The 19,024-nt window shown below is 48.7% G+C and overlaps 1 protein-coding gene across 1 annotated transcript; it reads right to left on the minus strand.

Moving 5' to 3' along the window:
- Positions 1–828: 828 nt before the first annotated feature.
- On the minus strand, positions 829–14,169 carry SHH (sonic hedgehog signaling molecule). Its single transcript, XM_039521729.1, has 3 exons — positions 13,639–14,169; positions 8,333–8,594; positions 829–1,697 (listed from the first exon to the last, which is right to left on the minus strand). The coding sequence occupies exons 1-3, from the start codon at positions 13,945–13,947 to the stop codon at positions 982–984; spliced, it is 1,287 nt and encodes a 428-aa protein (XP_039377663.1). The 5' UTR covers positions 13,948–14,169; the 3' UTR covers positions 829–981.
- Between the last annotated feature and the right edge of the window lie 4,855 nt (positions 14,170–19,024).

The following is a 19,024-nucleotide window of genomic DNA, read 5'->3' on the forward strand; positions in this document are numbered from 1 at the left end:
TTAGTAAATTTACAGCAGTTATTTCTCAATTTATTAATGCAAAACATCCTTTTTTCCCCTCTGTACAAACTACCCTCTCCTTCGTCACAGAATTACCGCCATGTGCGCTTTTTTAAAAAATATTATTTTCTAATACATTTCTTCTTTTTTTGGATGTTAAAAATAACAAAGTTTCTTACGGTTTTGTAAATAAAAAGTTTGTGTAACAGTCTTGACTTCCAAGAACGTGGCCGAATGGTGTTTTTACAAAGCAAAATATTTAAGAAACATGAAAAACAATACAGGAAATGATGTTACAGTTGAAACTATTTAAATTAAAATAATATATTCTCATATTTTACACTATTTCAAAAACGAAATGTGATTCAAGTTAAGTATTGATCTCTCAAAAAAATCTAATTTACAATTCTGTGTACAAAAATATAATTTATGACCCCATGAAGTTTGTCTTTTCTGTTTGTGTTTAGACTTGCTGAAAAGAAGTAGCATTGCAATGGTGGGCTGGGAAAAGTACAGAATTTTGCTTTCTGAAAGTCAGGACAGATGTGACATGTAGAAAAATAGACTCTGTGCAGTTTTGCTTGGCCTCACAAAATAACGTTTTCCCCTGTGAGTGCAGTTCAGGTGATAATAAATTATCAAAGAAGCTTCTTAAGGCTCTTGAAGGTCCGGTTCATATCCATTTTAAAACATCTATTCAAAATACCAAACCAATAAATATCCAGGAGAGGAGGAAAAACAACAACCAAGAGAACAGAACAAAATAACCAACCAAATAAAAATATATATATAATATATTTATAAACTAAACAGAACAAAACTTCCCGGGGTCTTTGTTTTCCTTAAAGTCTACTTTGGACTGTCCTACTTTATTATGATTTGGATGATGATGATGATGATGTCATAAGCCGTGCTCTCCCTTAAAAATAGGCGGTTCCTTTTCTTTTTCCCGTGAGTTGGTTTTCCCCCGGCGCTCTGCTCTCAGCTGGCCTGCACGGCCATGCCCAGCGGGTGCAGGGAGTCACTGTCCAGCACCCAGCTGCCGAGGCGGTAGAGGAGGCGCGAGTACCAGTGCAGGCCGGGCGGGGCGGGCTCCGCCTCGGGCAGGCCGGCGCCGGGGGAGAGCACGGCCAGCAGCGCGTGGGCCAGGCGCAGGGGGGCGAAGGCCCAGTGCGCCCAGCTGTGCTCCTCGATGACGGCGTAGCAGGAGGCCAGCACCCGGTTGATGAGGATGGTGCCCTGGGCCGTGAGCGGGGCGTAGGCGCCCGAGGCCTCCTCCCGCAGGGAGACGCTGTGCACCGCGGCGGGCAGCAGCCGCCGGCCGCCCTCGCCCAGCACGTAGACCCGCTGGCCCGGCCGCACGCGGCTGGCGAAGAGGGCGCGGCGGCGGGCGGGCTCTGGCTCGGGCTCGGGCTGGGAGTGGTTGCGCGGGGGCGCCACGAAGAGCAGGTGGGCGGCGGTGAGCAGCAGGCGGGCGCGCGGCTGCCGCGTCTCGATCACGTAGAAGAGCCTGGGGGCGCCCGGCTCGCGGTCCAGGAAGGCCAGGAAGTCGCTGTAGAGCAGCCGGCCCTGCGCGTCCGCCGCCAGCACGCGGTCCCCGGGGCTCAGGTCCCGCACGCGCTTCGTGCCGCCCTGCTCCAGGTGCACCGTGGCCGAGCCCGGGAAGCAGCCGCCCGACTTGGCGGCCACCGAGTTCTCTGTGCGGGCGAGAGAGGCGCACGGGTTAGAGCTGGGGGCGGGCGGAGGGGGCCCCGGGCCGAGCTCTCTGCGTCCTCCCCCACCCGCCGGGCTCTCTGCGCCCCGCTCCCGTTCTTCTGCACCCGCCCCCTCGCCGGGCTCCTGCGCCCTCCCCCCCCCCCTGTTCTTCTGCACCCGCCCCCGCCGGGCTTTCTGCACCCCGCTCCCGTTCTTCTGCACCCCGCCCCTCGCCAGACTCTGGGCCCCGCTCCTGTTCTTCTGCACCGCCCCACCCCACTGGGCTCTCTGCCCCGCTCCGGTTCTTCTGCACCCGCCCCTGCCCCACCCTGGACTCTCTGCATCCTCCCCGCCCCCTACAGAGCCAAGGGCAGGGGCTCTCTGCACCCCCCCCCCCTGCAACCTTCACTGTCTGCATCCTACACACAGGCATCAGGCCAGCTGCTCTGCATCCCATCCTTTCAGCCCATGGGTTGGCTTCATTTCTTGTCCCAACACACAATCTAGCCAGGGGCTCTCTGCATATCCCCCCCCCCCCCCCATAGAGCCAGGGACAGGGACTCTCTGCATCTCCCCCACACCAGAACCGAGGACAGGGGCTCTCTGCATCCCACAGTCCCCCCATCTTCTCTCCCATAAGACATACATTCTCTAGCCAGTGTCCTACTCCTCCTCCCTAGATCCCCAGGTTAGGAGTTGTCTGCATTCCACGCCTCAGGTTGAGTTTCAGTGCACACGTTTATAGCACTGGCCTTTGCATGCCACCTTTCCAGCTCAGGTTAGTGGCTGTGAACCCCTTCCTCTCCTAGGAGTTTGTGCACCCCCCCACACACACTTCCTCCATTAGTAATAGTACAGTAGTGTGTAGAGGTCCCAAGCCCCCCTTGTGCTAGGCATCAGATATACACATCACCAGAGACAGCCCCTGCCCCAAAGAATTCACAGTCTAACTAGACAAGACAGTTAAAGCCTTGTCTAGAAAAGTGCTCCACTTTCACTAAAGTAATAAACTGATCTTGTGAAAGTGGTGCAGCCCCCTTTGTAGCTGCACTTACATTACAAAGAACATAAGAACGACCATACTGGGTCAGACCAATGGTAGACCAATATCCTCTCTTCCGACAGTGGCCAATCCCATTGCTTCAGAGGAATGAACAGAACGGGCAATCATCCAGTTGAAGCTGAAGCTAACTCAAAATAAGCTAACACTTAAAACAGTGTAAGTGGTTTACACTAGATCAGGGATCGGCAACCTTTGGCACACGGCTCGCCAGGGTGCTTACCCTAGCGGGCCAGGCCGGTTTGTTTACCTGCCGCGTCCACAGGTTCGGCCGATCGTGGCTCCCACTGGGTGCAGATTGCTGCTCCAGGCCAATCGAGGCTGTGGGAAGTGGTAGCCAGCATATCCCTCAGCCCACACAGCTTCCCACAGCCCCCACTGGTCTGGAGCGGCGAACTGCGGCCAGTGGGAGCCAGGATCAGCCGAACCTGCAGACACGGCAGGTAAACAAACCGGCCCGCCAGGGTGCTTACCCTGGTGAGCCAAAGGTTGCCGATCCCTGCACTAGATGGAGGCTGGGCCAATTTAACTGGATCCCTTTCAAAATTAATGTTGCCTTGTCTACATGGGGGAAATTGACCAGAATAGCTATTGCAAAATGACCTATTCTGCAGTAACTATTCCAGAATAGCTCCCCATGTGGACACTACTCTGGAAAGAAAGATACTTTAATCCTGAATAATTAGTGCACTTCCAAAGTGGAGTTTATATTCTGGAATAAGATTACGTTTATTCTGCAATATCAAATCCAAGTGGAATAGTTTATTCCAGTCAATTTCCCCAGTAGAAAAGTTCATAGTTAAATTGTGCACGTTTACAATTTAGCGTGACCTAGCTATACTGCTCAGGGCTATGACAAAATCACACCCCTAAGCGACATAGTTAAACTGACCTAACCCCCTGGGATAGATGCCGCTAGGTTGGGTAAGTCTTCACTACTATGCTCCATTGGCGCTGCTGCACTGTTGTACTGCATCTGGTGAAGACGCGCTATGCTGACAGAAGAGTGCTCTCCCATCGGCATAATTACTCCATTCCAGCGAGAAGCGGAAGCTGTGTCTCCCGCCGACATAGCACCTGTGTGGACACCGCAAAACTTGTGTTGCTCCGGGGGAGGGGGGGCTTTTTCACACCCCTGAGTGATGTAAGTTATATCAACTCAGGCTGTACTGTAGACCTGCCTGTTGAAGGAAGAATTCTGTGGACCTAGCTATTGCCTCTGAGTGGTGGATTAACTACAGCAATGGGAGACGCTCTTCTGTCACTTAGCAAGTGTCTGCACTCGCCAAAGTTGTGCTGCCGATTCATAGACAGTGTAAGGGCAAGTTTACATGTAAAACAATGCATTGGCGCAGCAGCTGTAGCGCTTCAATGAGGACACTACGCTGCTAGGAGACAGCTCTCCCGTTGGCATAGTTAATTCACCTCCCTGAAAGGCATTAGCTGCGTCAAGCTCTCCCACCAAGAGCACTGTCTACACAGGGGTTAGGTCGGTATTTATACCGATCTACGTCTGTAGTGTAGACCGGATCTAATTCAGCCAAAACCAAAGGGCGGAAGGGGAATCGGAGGCACAGAGAAGTGAAGTGACTGGCTTAATGTCACATAGCAAGTCAATGGTAGAGCTAGACTTAGCTCCCAGGGCTCCTGACTCTTAGGCAAGGTCTACACTGCGCACCTTACATGGCATGGCTGGCCGCTGTAAGGTACACAGTGTAGCCACTCTTTGCTGCAGGACAGAGCTCTCCTGCTGGCAAAATTAAACCACCCCCAACAAGAGAGCATCTTCCACCAACAAACTGCTGTCCACACCCGCACTTTTTGTCGGTAAAATTCTTGTTGGTATATTTTTTTTCACACCCCTGGCCTTAAGACTGGTCTACACTGAGAACTTACTTAGACATAGCTATGTCTCTGAGGGCTGTAAAAAATCCACACCTGAGTGATGTAGTTTTATCAGCCTAACGCCTGGGGTAGACAGTACTAGGGGGATGGAAGAATTCTTCCATTGCCATAGCTACCGCCTCTTAGGGGTGTAGTACCTACCCTGATAGGAGAACCCCTCCCATGGGCATAGGTAATATTTACACTGAGGTGCCACAGCAGTGCCGCTGTTGTATTTTAGGTGTAGACAAGCCCTTATCCACTAGATCCTCCTGCCTCTCATTGCCTTAGGAACTTCTGAGCACTCCCTCACAGCAGTCTCTGTGCCCACACACCAGGTGAGGATTCTCACACACATGCGCGCACACACACACACCCTGCGCAGCCCAGATCAGGAGTGTATGCTCCCCCAGCCCCCTGCCTAACCTTAAAACACCCTCTACTTTATGCACAAGGACAGGCTAGTCATTGGGGCTAAGTTTTAACCTGAGACTAAATTTTGGGGCTCTTGGTTATTCTGTCACCACTGCCTCATTATTAGTCCGTCAGAGAAATTCTAGCCATTTTAAAAACAAGATCACCCCACATTTATGGATTTGAATTCTCTGTCCTTGGAAATATTACTATAATATGTAGAAATTTAAAAGATTTTCAGGCCAGAAGGGAACGGTATGACTGTCTATTCTGCCCTCTTCTATAGCATAGAGTCTGGAATTTCACCTAGTGAGTCCTGCGTGTTCCTGAACACCCTAGTTACATTTTTGTGTATTCGGCTACAGCCATAGTATTCCACTGTAGCCAGGGCATTTGATAACATTTATTTCCCTTCTTGCTCCCTCCCTTGATTTTACTGCAGTTTTCTCCCAGTTACTGAGTGTGCCAATTTCTAGTCCAAGTAATTCCCCCCCCCCTAAAAGTTGTAAGACCACAGATACAGATTTTATTTTTGTGCCTCTGGAGCTGGTGCATAAGCTATTATGATTTAAATAAACGCTTGGAGAGTCTCCTAATGACTTTCTCAGGAAGGACAGGAAGGGCGAAAATTAGAATGTTATTGATTTGCTAACGACTTTATCACTTGTGCTTCAGAAATGGAACAGCAAGATCTCCAAGGCCTCTTCACTGAGAACATGGCAACAAACGAGCTATGCGCTTTATGTAGAGTCCTTTCCTAGCAAACTACACCTTAGTACAAGCCCCGAGTAAAGCTCTTGCTTGAGCTTTGTTTGCATATTCAGGGGCTTGATGAATAGATCTAGTAGTGTAGCAACTCTACAAACATGCCAGTGAATTGGCAGAGGTGTGAAAATCTGCTGCTTTGAGCTGTGCTGTTTGGGTTCTCTAATTAAAATCCAATAAAGGATCAGCATTGTCATTCTGATTCATGTAATAAATGCAGACACTCTTGGAAGAGAGGACACTTCCATTTTTTTCCCAGCTTCTCCCCCCCGCCCCCCTCCCCCTATTTGTTCAGGTGCAGAAACCCTATGTGCCAATTCACACACATACTCTCCAAAAAACCAGGACCTTCCAAGCACTATTTGCACAGCAGAGCCACTTTTCCAAGACACTCAAGATGTGTATTTGAATTTTAAATGTAGGAGCTTGCTCTAAATACTTGCAGTAGCCCATTATCAATGTCCCTTTTTCCACCCCAGCCTCTCTTCTCTGTCCTGATGACAATAATTCAGACCTTGGGGGAACTCTTCTTTGCATTCCAATCTCCGGGATCATACTTTTTGCAAACAGAGATCTAGATAAAGAATCTTCCTGCCTGGAATTATAGGGTTTAATCTTCTCATAAGATTCTCTGTCATGAAACGAGGTTTTGACAATTTGAAATCAGAGTTAGCTGGCGGAATTCAAGCCTGCTCTCTTGAAGCCCGTGTAGTACAGTCACACGACCCTGCCTGACATGCACTAAATATTACCCCAAACCTCCAAGTGTGTGTGGAATTTTAATGAGTAGATTTGTTCTCTTGGAATTATTCGTCTCCTATGAAATATACATGGAGTTGGATTATGTTCATTTGGAATAAGGTTACGGTGCATCACAAACAGACACCTTGAGCTGAGCATATCTTTACTATAAAAAAGGACATTTAATATCACTAGCAACTTTGTAGCGATTTCTTTGGCTAAATGAGACCAGAAGATTAACCAAAGCAATATCACAGACTGAATGTAAAGCCTGCATTAGCCAGAAAAGTGTTGTTCTTCATCAGCCCAGGAATGTAAAGCTGGTTAAGGGGTCTGATCTGCTCCCAGTAGAGTCAATGGAAGTCTTGCCATTGCTTTGAATGGGAGCAGGATCAGGCCCCTAGTTACCTTACTTCTAAGCAAACAGATATATTTAGAGAGAGAGTAATTATTTTCTTTCACAACTAAGTATTTCTTGACACTTTAAAAGTGTTTCTTGGCTAAAAGAGGCTATTAAAATACAGTTTAGATGCTATGCAACAAACACTTAGAGGTGAAAAACCCAGCTCTTCTGCGATGCACTGTTAACAGTTTTGCTAAAAGCGCCAATTTATGCGCAGAAACGAAGTTTCAAATTTCGCGATTTATTGTTAGCAAGTTATTCCTTTGTTGAAACAGCATGTGGCGTTGTAAGCACAGGGGAAAAAAATCCTGGGGTTTCCTAGAGGCTACAGATTAAGCCATGAATGGCATTAATTTTCTTTTTCTGCGCACATTAGCAGGTCCTGTTGGCAATAGTAATATTACTAGACTTCGGGAGTGCAGCCAGCTAGATGTGTTTAAATGGTCACGATATTTGTTTGTAAGATACTATGTGGATTTAGAAAAGAATAAATGCCAGGGGGACGACTGTTATTTTGCAGAGCTGTGGGCTCAGGCGGGGCGGGAGGGGACCAATACTGTAACAAAGTGGTGGAGTTGGCTGCAGGTTTTTGCATCCTTATGATTAATCTAGGGCTATAGAGGCGCCTGGCACGTCAGATACATGGCATGCTTTCGTCCCACCCGCACCAGAGCGAGAAAGCTAGAGAATCGGATTCATATCCGAATCAGTTCTCTGCCCAGCTTGTCACTGGGATCGGAACGAGGGCTTTCCCCTGCCTCTGTAAACTCCACTCTAAAGCTACACTGTCCTCCTAATAGCCCCCTCCTACGTAGGCAGAGAAGCACAGGACGAGGCTGGCTCATAAATGTCTGGCTCGAAATCAGTTAAATGGGAAGAGAAGCGCACCCCCACCCCCAGCCCGGGCTCCCACTGCAGCCCAGCCGCGATGCAAAGCGATGGCCCGATAACCGCATCCTCCCCCAGGTCAAGTGCCCGGTTCGGATGCAACCTGCGCTTGGCACAAGCAGCCAGGGCCGCCCAGAGGGAAAGTGGGGCAATTTGCCCCAGGCCCCTAGGGCTCCCCAGTAGAATTTAGTATTGCAACTTTTTTTACTGAAAGGGGGCCCCTGACATTGCTTTGCCCCGGCCCCCTGAATCCTCTGGGCAGCCCTGCAAGCAGCAGCCGCCCCAGGGCTCAGTCATGGGGAGTGCCCCTCCCCTCCTAGGCCCCCAGTGATGCTGTATCCCTTCAGTGGCTGCCTTAGGGGGGTTCACACCCCCGGTTGCTGGGATACTTTTATTCTCCCCTAGGGTCCAACCTGTCAGGCCTGGGTCCCACCGTCCTTACCGGGGTGCTGGGGTGCCAGCCGCTCGGCTGCCGGCCTTACCTGCTTTGACGGAGCAGTGGATGTGGGCCTTGGACTCGTAGTAGACCCAGTCGAAGCCAGCCTCCACCGCCAGCCGCGCCAGCATGCCGTACTTGCTGCGGTCCCTGTCCGAGGTGGTGATGTCCACGGCCCGGCCCTCGTAATGCAGCGACTCCTCGGAGTGGTGCCCATCTTCATCCCATCCCTCGGTCACCCTCAGCTTCACTCCGGGCCACTGGTTCATCACCGAGATCGCCAGGGCGTTCAGCTTGTCTTTGCATCTCTGCAGGGACAGGGGCACACGCATTGCACGGGCACTGTGGCATTCAGACAGCACTCCCTGGCCACTGACCCCCCCAACCCCCATTCAAAATAACACACACCTCGCATGTCAAGAGTTAAAGACTATGGACAAAGCCTGAGCTATGCTGTCAGTAAACTCTGATCCTGGGCCCACTATCACTGAAGTCAAGGGCAAAACTCCTGGTGACTTCGCCCTATATATCCGTGCAAGGGGCCAGCCTGGGGGAATTGAAAAGCTTCTCGGATACCTAATGGCCAAGCCTGCTAGTCTGATGCAGGAAGTAAAGTGAGGTCGGTGCAGAGAAGGTTGAAGCCCGGACAATACGGAGTGAGGTCGAGCTATAACCATTCTTTCAACCGCTCGCTCAGTTCCTTACAGCATGCAACCTGTGTGAGTGTCAGAAGCATGGCATGAGCTCTCCTCATTCTTCCAACTAAGACGTGCATTTTCACACTGTTGGGAGCAGAGTAAAGTTTTCCAAAAGACAAACACTTGCCATACATCTGGGAGCCAAATATTTCCCCCTGCAATCTCTCTCCGGGTCTTTTCAACTTAAGTCGGTGATGAAAAGGGTCTCAATACGCGTTAACAGCCTTTCTGTGCTAGAAGGAGTTTTTCCTTCGCAGATCACTCAGTAGAGTCCTTAGACCAGCCTGGGCTAGAAACACTCATCCTGCTTGAAATATACATACATGTGTATATATAAGAGCAAGCCGATATCTCTTAGGGGAAAGAATGAAAAGCAGAGAGGGATCAAGTTGATAGCAATGTTAAAAACCAACAACCCCAGAGGTGCGCTGTCGTAGAATAGGAAACCGGGAGTGACAACAAGCATTCTTTATATGGAGTGCCACATTCTTTCAACTCTATAGACCGCTACCACCTGATTAACTTTCTATTTCCTTTAACTAGCTCCTTTCCCTTATGTTTTCTTGGTTTTATGAAATGTACCATGCAGGACCCAGCAGTTCGGCGAGAAATTGTAAGAGGTTATGGACACATGTGTAAAGAAGGGGCAGAGAGGGAGGACGGAGCGAGGAGATCATTCTAAAGAAAGTACGAAAAGTTTGGGTAGATTCTTATCACATCCCCGAGTTTAAATAGAATACTGCTCTGCATGAATCAATGAGCCCTAGAAAAAGGTCAGCTCCCATCCACACCCACTGAGGATTAGAAAAGCAATATACATTTCAGGCACATTTGCAAATGTGAGACTACAGCATGTGGCCAGCTAATTTTTTTTTTAAGGACAATCCCGTTTCACGATATGGATATTTGACTGTTGCAGTCAAACAAATATCATCTGCAGTTGAGTAAAGCTAAAGGCAAACGCATCAGGTGGGTAGGGATGTTTGGCTTTCTCCAGGAGGACTCACCCAAAACGTTATCAATATGTAAAATAACACACCACAAAGGTTCTTTTCACAGCTCCCAGAAGGGGGGAAAAGCTTGCATGATTCCTGCTACACTACTTTTAGGTACGTGACCGGATTGCACAACAGGAAAGTTCCAGCGCGTATATTACAGCCATAAAGAGATACTCTCGCAATACTTCGGTGGCAGTTAAATATAAAGTGCCTTGGTGAGTCCACTTTGGACTCCCTGGCCGATTGTTCCATGTGACTTCACATTTTTATGGAAAGAGCTGATTGTTTGGTTTTTAAGGTGACGTTAGTCTAGGAAAAGCAGAAAACCATAAGGAAGTTTAGCTTGTGAATTTCTCTCTCGCAGATATACTGTGAGAAAAAGGCGAAACAGTCAACGTTTTAGGCCACTGACAAGGAGAAAGCCCTTAGCTGCACAGCAGTCTAAAGTCATGTTACTTTATAACTAAGAAAACAAGCAGGGAGGAGAGTAGACGAGGCGGGTTTGCTATTCCAGCTCTTTCCCCTATAAATATGAGCTAAAGTCTCTCTGGCAAAATAAAAGGGAAAGGAACGACCTACTAAAGGACTTTCCTTCCTTTTATATTGGCTGAGCTGGATTGTCAGAGTCAAAAGCCGTGAAGGCCAGACTATTTATTAATTCATTGGGTCGTGTGCCACAAATCAAGCCCAATTCTGTTCAGCCACCGTGAAACTCAGCAGGGCTGCCTCCACTAACGCTTTGTGTGGAGGCAAAGTTGTTCAACAAGCCCTCTCCTGCCAGCCCCTAATCTCTTCACAAATGAATTGCTTGAAGGAAACACTTAACAGGTACCTGTCAGTGTAAACAACCCGGTGGGCTTCCTAAATGCCAAGTTGATCTCCAAATTCCGCACATCATGCACCGGTTGTGTGCCTGTATGGCACTAGATTTCTATTTTATTTCATACAAATTCCAGCTTTATCATATTGACCCGGCTCCCTTATCTCTTTCACAGATCCAGCCAATGGTTGTTCTGTGTGTGTGTGTGGGGGGGGGGCATTCAGCAAACTGCTGTTTTCACCTGCAAAGTTAAGAACCTGACTTACCTAGCTCTGTTTGCGTTTTTTCCCTTCTTAAGTTAATATTAACTAGCCGCTAATGCATTCAGCAACGATTCTGAAAGTTTAACAATTCCATTCAGGGAAGAGCTTTCCATGGTTGAAGGGCTTGTGAAGCAGGCATTTAAAGGCTTGAATTTAACAGAACAAGAGGTTGCTGATTGAGAGAGAAAGAAAGAGATTGGCCCAGCTCGTTGTAGGGTTGCAGTATGAGGGAATTCTGATGTCAGCGGCAGTTTTCCACCACCTCCCTACAATATTGTTATTGGAAGACCACCGAGCAATTCCCCCTCCAACCCATCCCGAACGTTGCTCTAGGATCACTACTGTTCAATCACCCCATTACCTCTCTCCAGCCCCAGCCAGGGTTATGAGATCACTCCTGTCCCTTCCTCACCCCTCCCCCAATATCATTATGCAATCACCGATGTCCCTTTCTCCCCTCTCTTGGTCCCCAAAGGGGGTTCAGTAATGAAGCTGCAGCCAGACGTTGATCTCTTATTTTGGTGTGGTACCTAAGCTGTGCTATGAGGCAGAGCGGTGTTATCTACCCCCGCTTTTTTTGTGTGTGTAAGGAACGAGAATAGTCACTGAAGGAAAAAGTATTTGTTTTCGTTTCGTTCGTCTGAGGGAAGTTGACAGAAGGTCAGAAGTTCAAATGCTGCCAGCTATTGCAGCGAGAGTGGCAAGCCATGTAGAAGGCTCTGTATTCCCAGGGAAGGGCAGCTAGCGAGACAAGGCACCTCCAAGGCTGCGGTAGAGGAGAAAGGAGACACTACCACACATGCTGGGGTCTCCCCCACTTCAGCCCACCCTCCCCTTTAAAAAAACCCACCATCACACATTTTCCCTTCATCTGTGGGTCTCCATCTCTTTCCCTCTGTATTTCAATCTATGTCTGGCTCTCCCTCTCTCTTCCTCTCTACACCTAAGCTTCATTTGCTCTTTCATGAGTCTGGTGTGTGTGTGTGTGTCTAATTACACACACGCACACACACACAAAAGCACGTCTTCTTTTTTTCCTGGGGCTTCCTAGCAGCAGCAGCAGCAGCAGCAGCAGCATTTGCCGTATTAAAAAGGATACAAACTGAAATCCTAGCCGTTGCGATCGATAAAAGAGGAGTAAGTGGAGCTGAAAATGCGAGATGTGTCTGACTTGTCGCACAGCTACACTGTCTTGCATCTTTTCAGCAAGGGAGGATGACCGAGGGCTATAAGAGGGACTGGATCTTACAATGCATGCCACAATAGTCATCAGCCAGCCCTCTCTCACTTGCCTTTCTTTTGCATTAGGAGGCGAGATTAAAGCTGCTATCGAATTGGACTGGGAACTCTCTACACAACATGCTCTGCACCGTGGCCTGTGCATATTTAATTGAGGCTCGCGCTTCTATCTGGCAGAGGCGCGCGCGTCAACACTCATAGGTACAGTAAGATTTAAGGTGGTCGGGAGGAGATTGGAGGAGACACGTCCCTCGCCCAAATAAATCTCGTAAACGTGCGGAAAATCAAGCCGAGGCAAAGGGGAGAGTTTAGGAAATTCTTCCCATCTTCAACGCGATTCTTGCAGCCGAGTATATTACAGCACTGAAGGAGGGACTTAAATACATTAATAGTGGGAAGGGGGGGAGAGGCTGTTGACCTATATTTGGGAGAAACCCATTTCCAGTGTCTAGATGGCATCTAGATTCCATGCAGTTTCAAAAACTCTAGAACTGGGAGACTAATTGCTTTCACCTATCTCTCCGTGAGCAATAATAATATTTATTATAATAATGTGGCTGTTTGGGAGGGTTTATTTTTTGCATACAGTGGTTCCGCATTCTGATTCCACTCCCGATTCAATATTTATCCAGCTGTAAACCTTGTGCCATCTGATTTTTAAAACAGAAGTGATGCAATGCTGATAAGTTGCAAGTCCCTCCCATTTGGAAGTACCAGAGCATTGGTGGCGAGCATCCTTAAAGAAATATCAATATATTTACGCTCTGATGGGCACAATTGCAAAGGATGGTTTTGCAATACAAGCTATATAATACAGAAACAGGAGAGTAATGGTCGATTGGACTTCAGCTGCCTTTTGTGACTGCAAGACTCCAGAGGTACTAAATTTAGAATCCGCTCGCAAACAACAATAATGAAGGGTAATAAAATAAAATAAATATAAAAAAGTCAGCAGCTGTACCAACCGATGACTGCATTTGTAATAATGAAAGAGTGGCCTGACGGTCACTGCACACTTGGGGACCTCTTAGCTGTATACAATTCGTTTGATCAAAGTGCAGGCTTGGGGACAAATGCAAACAGAAATCTCTAACCAAGTTACAGGAAACGTCATGGCAAGGTTATAATTGTAAGTATTACACAAAACCCCAACAAATATATATGGGCTATATGCCCCTGCAAACTTAACTGGATATTTAAATATGAATCTAACCGATGAGGGTTTTTGCGGGGGGGGGGGGCAGGGGTGTCTTTCAAAAATGCTAAAGACGTTTTAATTTATGATTGCTCAGATATGCTAACAAATAAAAATATATGTATCTATGTAGCTCTACCTGAGTCATCAGTCTGTCAGCTCCAGTGTTCTCTTCATCCTTAAAAATAATGTCAGGGTTGTAATTTGGGGTTAGTTCTTTAAATCTCTCGGAGTTTCTTGAGATCTTCCCTTCATATCTTCCACTGGCCCCTAGGGTCTTCTCTGCCACATTGGGAATAAACTGCTTATAGGCTAAAGGGGTCAGTTTTTTGGGGTGTCTCCTTTTTCCAATACCCCTGCCTGGTCCACAAGTCAGCCCAGAGGAGACCAAAAGAACGCAGATGAAGCCCACCAACAGAATTCTTGTCAACAGCAGCATTTCGTCCATTGAATCCAATTACTTCAAAGCTCTCTGTGTCTATCCCTGGCTGTCTCTCTAGATCTCTCTCTTCCTACGTCCTTGTCTGCTTTCTGAATCGTATACTATCCACCGATCCCTAGCAAGACAGGTGTTGGAATGGCAGGCTTTAGGTCGCTGATAACGGAACACATCGGAGTTTGGTCGTGAGACAGCAATCGAGAGACAAAAAGGGTCTGATTTTAATGGTAGCAAGGCTAGAGACGCTTGTGAGAGGAGTCTGCCTTTAGTTCTATATTATAGCTGCCAGAGCCGAGTTCTGATTGGCTAAGGCGAGGCAAGCTTGTCTTCTGATGTATTAACCCTCAAAAAGGCAACAAATTCTTGAAAGATATTTTTTTTTCTTTTACCTGAAGGGCTTGGAGCCGAAAGGGGTGGAGATAGCGCTTTCTTGGGATAACATCAATTACATGCTGTTTTTTTTTTAAACTTTCTTGGCAGAGTGGTACATTTGTCAGCAGGAGTAACAGATGTCTCTGTGAAATAAAAATATTAGCAGGCTGCCTTACTGCATTTCAAGTTTTTAAGGGCGGGTTTAAATTAAAATAAAATAAAAAGTTGGCTATCAAACAACTTTGAAAAATAATCTTTCAGGGGCAAAATGACTAACCATTTGAAAATTAACCCGTCTAAGTGTATCTTTCTTTTTCATTGAAAAGCAATATTGCATGAAAGCAATACGATTTTTCAAATATATTTACTTTTTCAGCAGGTAAGTGACTGGATTAGGGGAGGAAAAAAGTATTTTTTAAAATATAAAATGGTAGTTTTATAAAGTTTGTGTGTATAACTTTTATATGATGCAATTGTAGTGTATATAGCTGTTAAATGGTACTTTATTAGACAACAACTTAAAATAAGAAAATATTGTACTTGAAGAAAGAAACAAGCAGCGAACTGAATAAAAAAGACCAGACTCTGATATCCCGAGCATGTTGGGACTTTATGCTTTGTTTCTTTGGGCTAACTCTAAGAAGTGCATTTAAAACCCTTATACCTTCTTGTGGGGTGTCATTAAGTTTTTAGAAAAGCATAGTATTGAAAGCATCCGCAAACACAATTACCAGAGACCGATCCAAGTAAAGTGAATGGAAAGGGGATAAGTTTAATGTTAAATTAATTGTTATCTTATGCAGCGTGGCAAGTGATGTCTTTATCCCGATCTCCAAAAGCTACTAATCAGACAAAGGTGTTGAGAGACGAGCAAAATCGCAGAGAGATGGTGCTGATAAAGCAGGTTAGACAGAAAAGCAGCGTCCCACTATGAACAAACACTTCTGTTTCTGTAAAGAGCTCATTTGCTTTTGCTCCAGAGAAAATACAATTTGTCCAGGAATTTAGAAACTTTAAAGACTGTTTTAAAGAGTTCTTGAAAATCCTAAGCGACACGTTGAAGTAAACCAAAAGTTCCCCTTCTCGGGGAAAAAAATCCACTTTATTTAAAAAGACAAACTTTTTGGGACAAGGAGCACATGGGAGTTTTCCAGTCTGCGACATAACTAGGTTGAATCAACTTAAACTCTGTAAAAATGGCCTTTACGAAAACCAACATAGTTCTAAGTGCTAAAAAGTTTTCTGTCCTAAGCTGTAACAAACAGAATACCAGAGTTTCAGAGGACTGTGTGTGATTTTCCTCTAGACAATTTTTTAAAGCCGAATGAACTCCTTTCAAAACTGACAGACCGATTACAACCTGTGATCCTCCCCTAAGAAAAAAGACAAGTAATTTTATTTTTATTATTTTTACTACTTCATTGATTTCCCCTTTTCCATTGTTAAACTTGGAATCTGGAATGATTTACCTTTTAACTTCTCATAGAGATGTAACTTAGTTTAAGAAACAAGTTGTACAACAGCTAAATATCTGCTTGACACTATTTTTAAACGTGTGTGTGTGTGCGCGCGCGCGCCAAGTCAAGATATAGGGAATATATAACATACAAAAAAGCGTATATTCTTTTGATGTGGTTGCCTCAAACAGCATGACTTGATGTAACAGTTGATTAGATAGTGCCAGGGTGTAAGTACTACTCCTAACGGTGGGGGATATTACAAATCATTTATCCCCCCGCCTATTTTTCCCCCACCGCCCGAAAGATGATCGATGCACCAGTTAGTAAATGCGTGGACATTGCAATGATGTAGTATAGAATAAGGATAAACACCCTCATTATCAGATTGCCATATGTACAAAGCAGTCACCCAAAGATTAACAGGAAAGGAAACGCAAAGAAGGAATTAATTAAATGCAAGCAATAAATGCATGGGGGGAGAAAAGGGAGAAATCAAGCAAAGTTGTAACGATGGGAAGCTTAAAATCAGCCTGCTATCAAATTAGATGTGAAAGAAAGCAGAGCTATGGTTTCTGGGTGGATCTGGTCAGTTTCACCTAAAGTCTATGGCTACCAGCTGTACTTTCTGATGACCCAGTAGAGAAATGAACGTGAATGCAAACGGAAGGTTATGTCTATGGGGTAGGAGGGGGGCAGACTCTTCACTTCAGCCTTTGTGCCTTGATGATAAATTCTGCATGCCTCAGTAACATTAGTTTGTGCTGTTACTAACATTACATCTTTTTAACCACAACTTCTAAAGAAATACTGGGGATAAAGAGACCGGAGCACACTTTTACCCGATGTGCCTGGATTTTTGAGATTGTAAATTCTGTGTATAATATATGTGTATGTGTGTGCATTAAAAAACCAACCACCACCATTCGGGCACTGATGCCTTCTTTAGGAGGATTAATTGCTCAGTCTTGGATTTAAAAAATCAATGTTGAGTCCAGTTGTCTCAGAAATTGGAAGCTCTCTTGGCTTTTTCTTTTGCTCTTTTGTGAAAGAATCTTCCCTTCTTCAACCAAATGGAGCTGGAAAAGCTGCCAAGCCTCAGAAGGGAAAGATGCAGAGCCCTGATCCCTCTGCCTGCAGGTCCCTAGCTACTAGATTGCTCCTGGCTTCGCCTCCCACATACCTAAAAAGTCACAGAGGCTGCTCCCTCCGCTGCCTGCAGGTCCCCAGACACAAGTCCACTCCCTCCTTTTTCGTGAGATAGTCCCACCGAGAAAAGATTGCTCCCTCTCCTCCTCTAGGTCCCCAGATGCAAGACAGCTCCCTTCCTCTGCTTCCGGCCCTGGACACAGGATTTCTTCCTTCCGCCTTAAGGCCCAACAGACATAAAAGTGCCCCTACCTTGAGGTCCCATCCATTTCAAAGGCTGCCACCCTCCCTCTGCCTTCAGGTGCCTAGTGTCTCTGTTTTCCATTCACAAGCCTGCTCCCACCTTCAGATCTCAGTGCCTCCAGGTCCCAGAGACACCAGCCCACCCCTCACCAGGCAGCCCCAAACTCTTTGGGGAAACAACAAAGCAGGTCTCTCTGCTGCCTGTATCCAGGCTCTGTCTGCATCAGACTGCGAGGAGGGTTCTAACACCTCTTACCCCCGGACACCCGCTCTTTCTCCTGGCACTTTGTCTCCAACATCCACTGCCTCATCGCTCTGTCTTTAAAACGCGGAGCATCAATGCCTATCTGGCGTGGCCTCCCTCCCCAAGTCCTGTAACCCTACTGCTGGGCTCTCCAGGTCTCTCTCCATTAGCAGCATCTCTGTATCTACCCACGCCAGTATCACTCTCTCTCTAGCCATCACTCCGGCCCTCTCCTTGCGGGGTGTCTCTATCTCAGCTGCCAGTCAGTGCTTCCCTCCCCTGCCGTGCCTACCCATACCGCGCATCTAGGCTCTCTTCAGCCTTCCCCCCCCATCCAGCTTCCCCTCCTTCCTATGCCCAGTGCAGGAGGCCAGCCCGTGCCCTGACACATCTGGATAACCTCTGTGCTCACTGCAAGCCTCTCCCCCATTCTCCTGTCTCCTCCCCACCCATGTGAGATGATCCCTGCCCTCTGTGCCTTTCTCTCCCCATCACTTCCCGGGCCCGCTGCTGGATGCCAGCCCTGCCCTGGCACAATAGGAGAATCCTTGTCAACGGCGCATTTCTTCCCCCGGCCATCTCCCTGCCCCCGCACGTCTCTTCTGGCACATCGGTACCCCCCTTCCGCCCCCCGAATCCCGATTTCCTTTCTCTGTCACATAACAGGGTGCTCCTTTCCGCTTCCGCCCAGCAGCGTACCCCGATCCTACCCCCGGCGCACATCAGAGGCCCCGATCTCTCCCCGGCGCTCGGCAGAGACCCCTAGACACACGACAGGGGGCCCCCGATCCCTCCCCCAAGGCGCTCGGCAGGGTCCCCCCAGACACACGGCAGGGCGCCCCCGGTCGCCCCCAGGCGCTCGGCAGGGGCCCCCCAGACACACGGCAGGGCGCCCCCGGTCCCGCTCCCCAGGCGCTCCGCAGGGCGCCCCCGATCTCGCCCCCCCGGCGCTTGGCAGGGCCCCCCAGACACCCGGCAGGGCGCCCCCGAGCCCGCCCCCCAGGCGCTCGGCAGGGCGCCCCCGATCCCCCCCAGGCGCTCGGCAGGGCCCCCCAGACACACGGCAGGGCGCCCCGGTCCCCAGACGCTCGGCAGGGCGCCCCGATCTCGCCCCCAGGCGCTCGGCAGGGCCCCAGACACACGGCAGGGCGCCCCCGATCCCCCCCAGGCGCTCGGCAGGGCCCCCCAGACACACGGCAGGGCGCCCCCGATCCCCCCCAGGCGCTCGGCCGGGGCCCCCCAGACACACGGCAGGGCGCCCCCGATCTCGCCCCCCAGGCGCTCGGCAGGGCCCCCCAGACACACGGCAGGGCGCCCCCGATCCCCCCCAGGCGCTCGGCAGGCGCTAGCCCCCCTCAGTGCTTTTCTCCCGGTGTCTGAAAGTTGCCAGGGAGGCAGCGGCGAAGGGCGGCCGCTGGCTGCTGCAGCTGCGCCCAGTGGACCCGAGTCTCAGTCGGGCCTGTTCCCGCACCTTGGGCAGGGCTGCCTGGCACCCGCCCGAGCCCGGTACTCACAGCGCCGGCTGGCCCCCTGGATCCCGCCGCCCCGAGAGGCACCGCCGGACCCCCTCTGCCAAGCGCCCGGTTGCAGCGCTTCTCCCGGAGGCGCCCACCCCAGCTGC

Source organism: Mauremys reevesii, linkage group 2, assembly GCF_016161935.1.
Source record: "Mauremys reevesii isolate NIE-2019 linkage group 2, ASM1616193v1, whole genome shotgun sequence".
NCBI classification, from domain to species: domain Eukaryota; kingdom Metazoa; phylum Chordata; order Testudines; family Geoemydidae; genus Mauremys; species Mauremys reevesii.

Coding starts and splice junctions, on each gene's coding strand:
- SHH (XM_039521729.1), bottom strand. CDS start 13,947: ATGGACGAAATGCTGCTGTTGACAAGAATTCTGTTGGTGGGCTTCATC. Junction 8,595..13,638: donor CTGACAGACTGATGACTCAG/GTAGAGCTACAT, acceptor CTGTCCCTGCAG/AGATGCAAAGACAAGCTGAA. Junction 1,698..8,332: donor CCACTGCTCCGTCAAAGCAG/GTAAGGCCGGCA, acceptor TCGCCCGCACAG/AGAACTCGGTGGCCGCCAAG.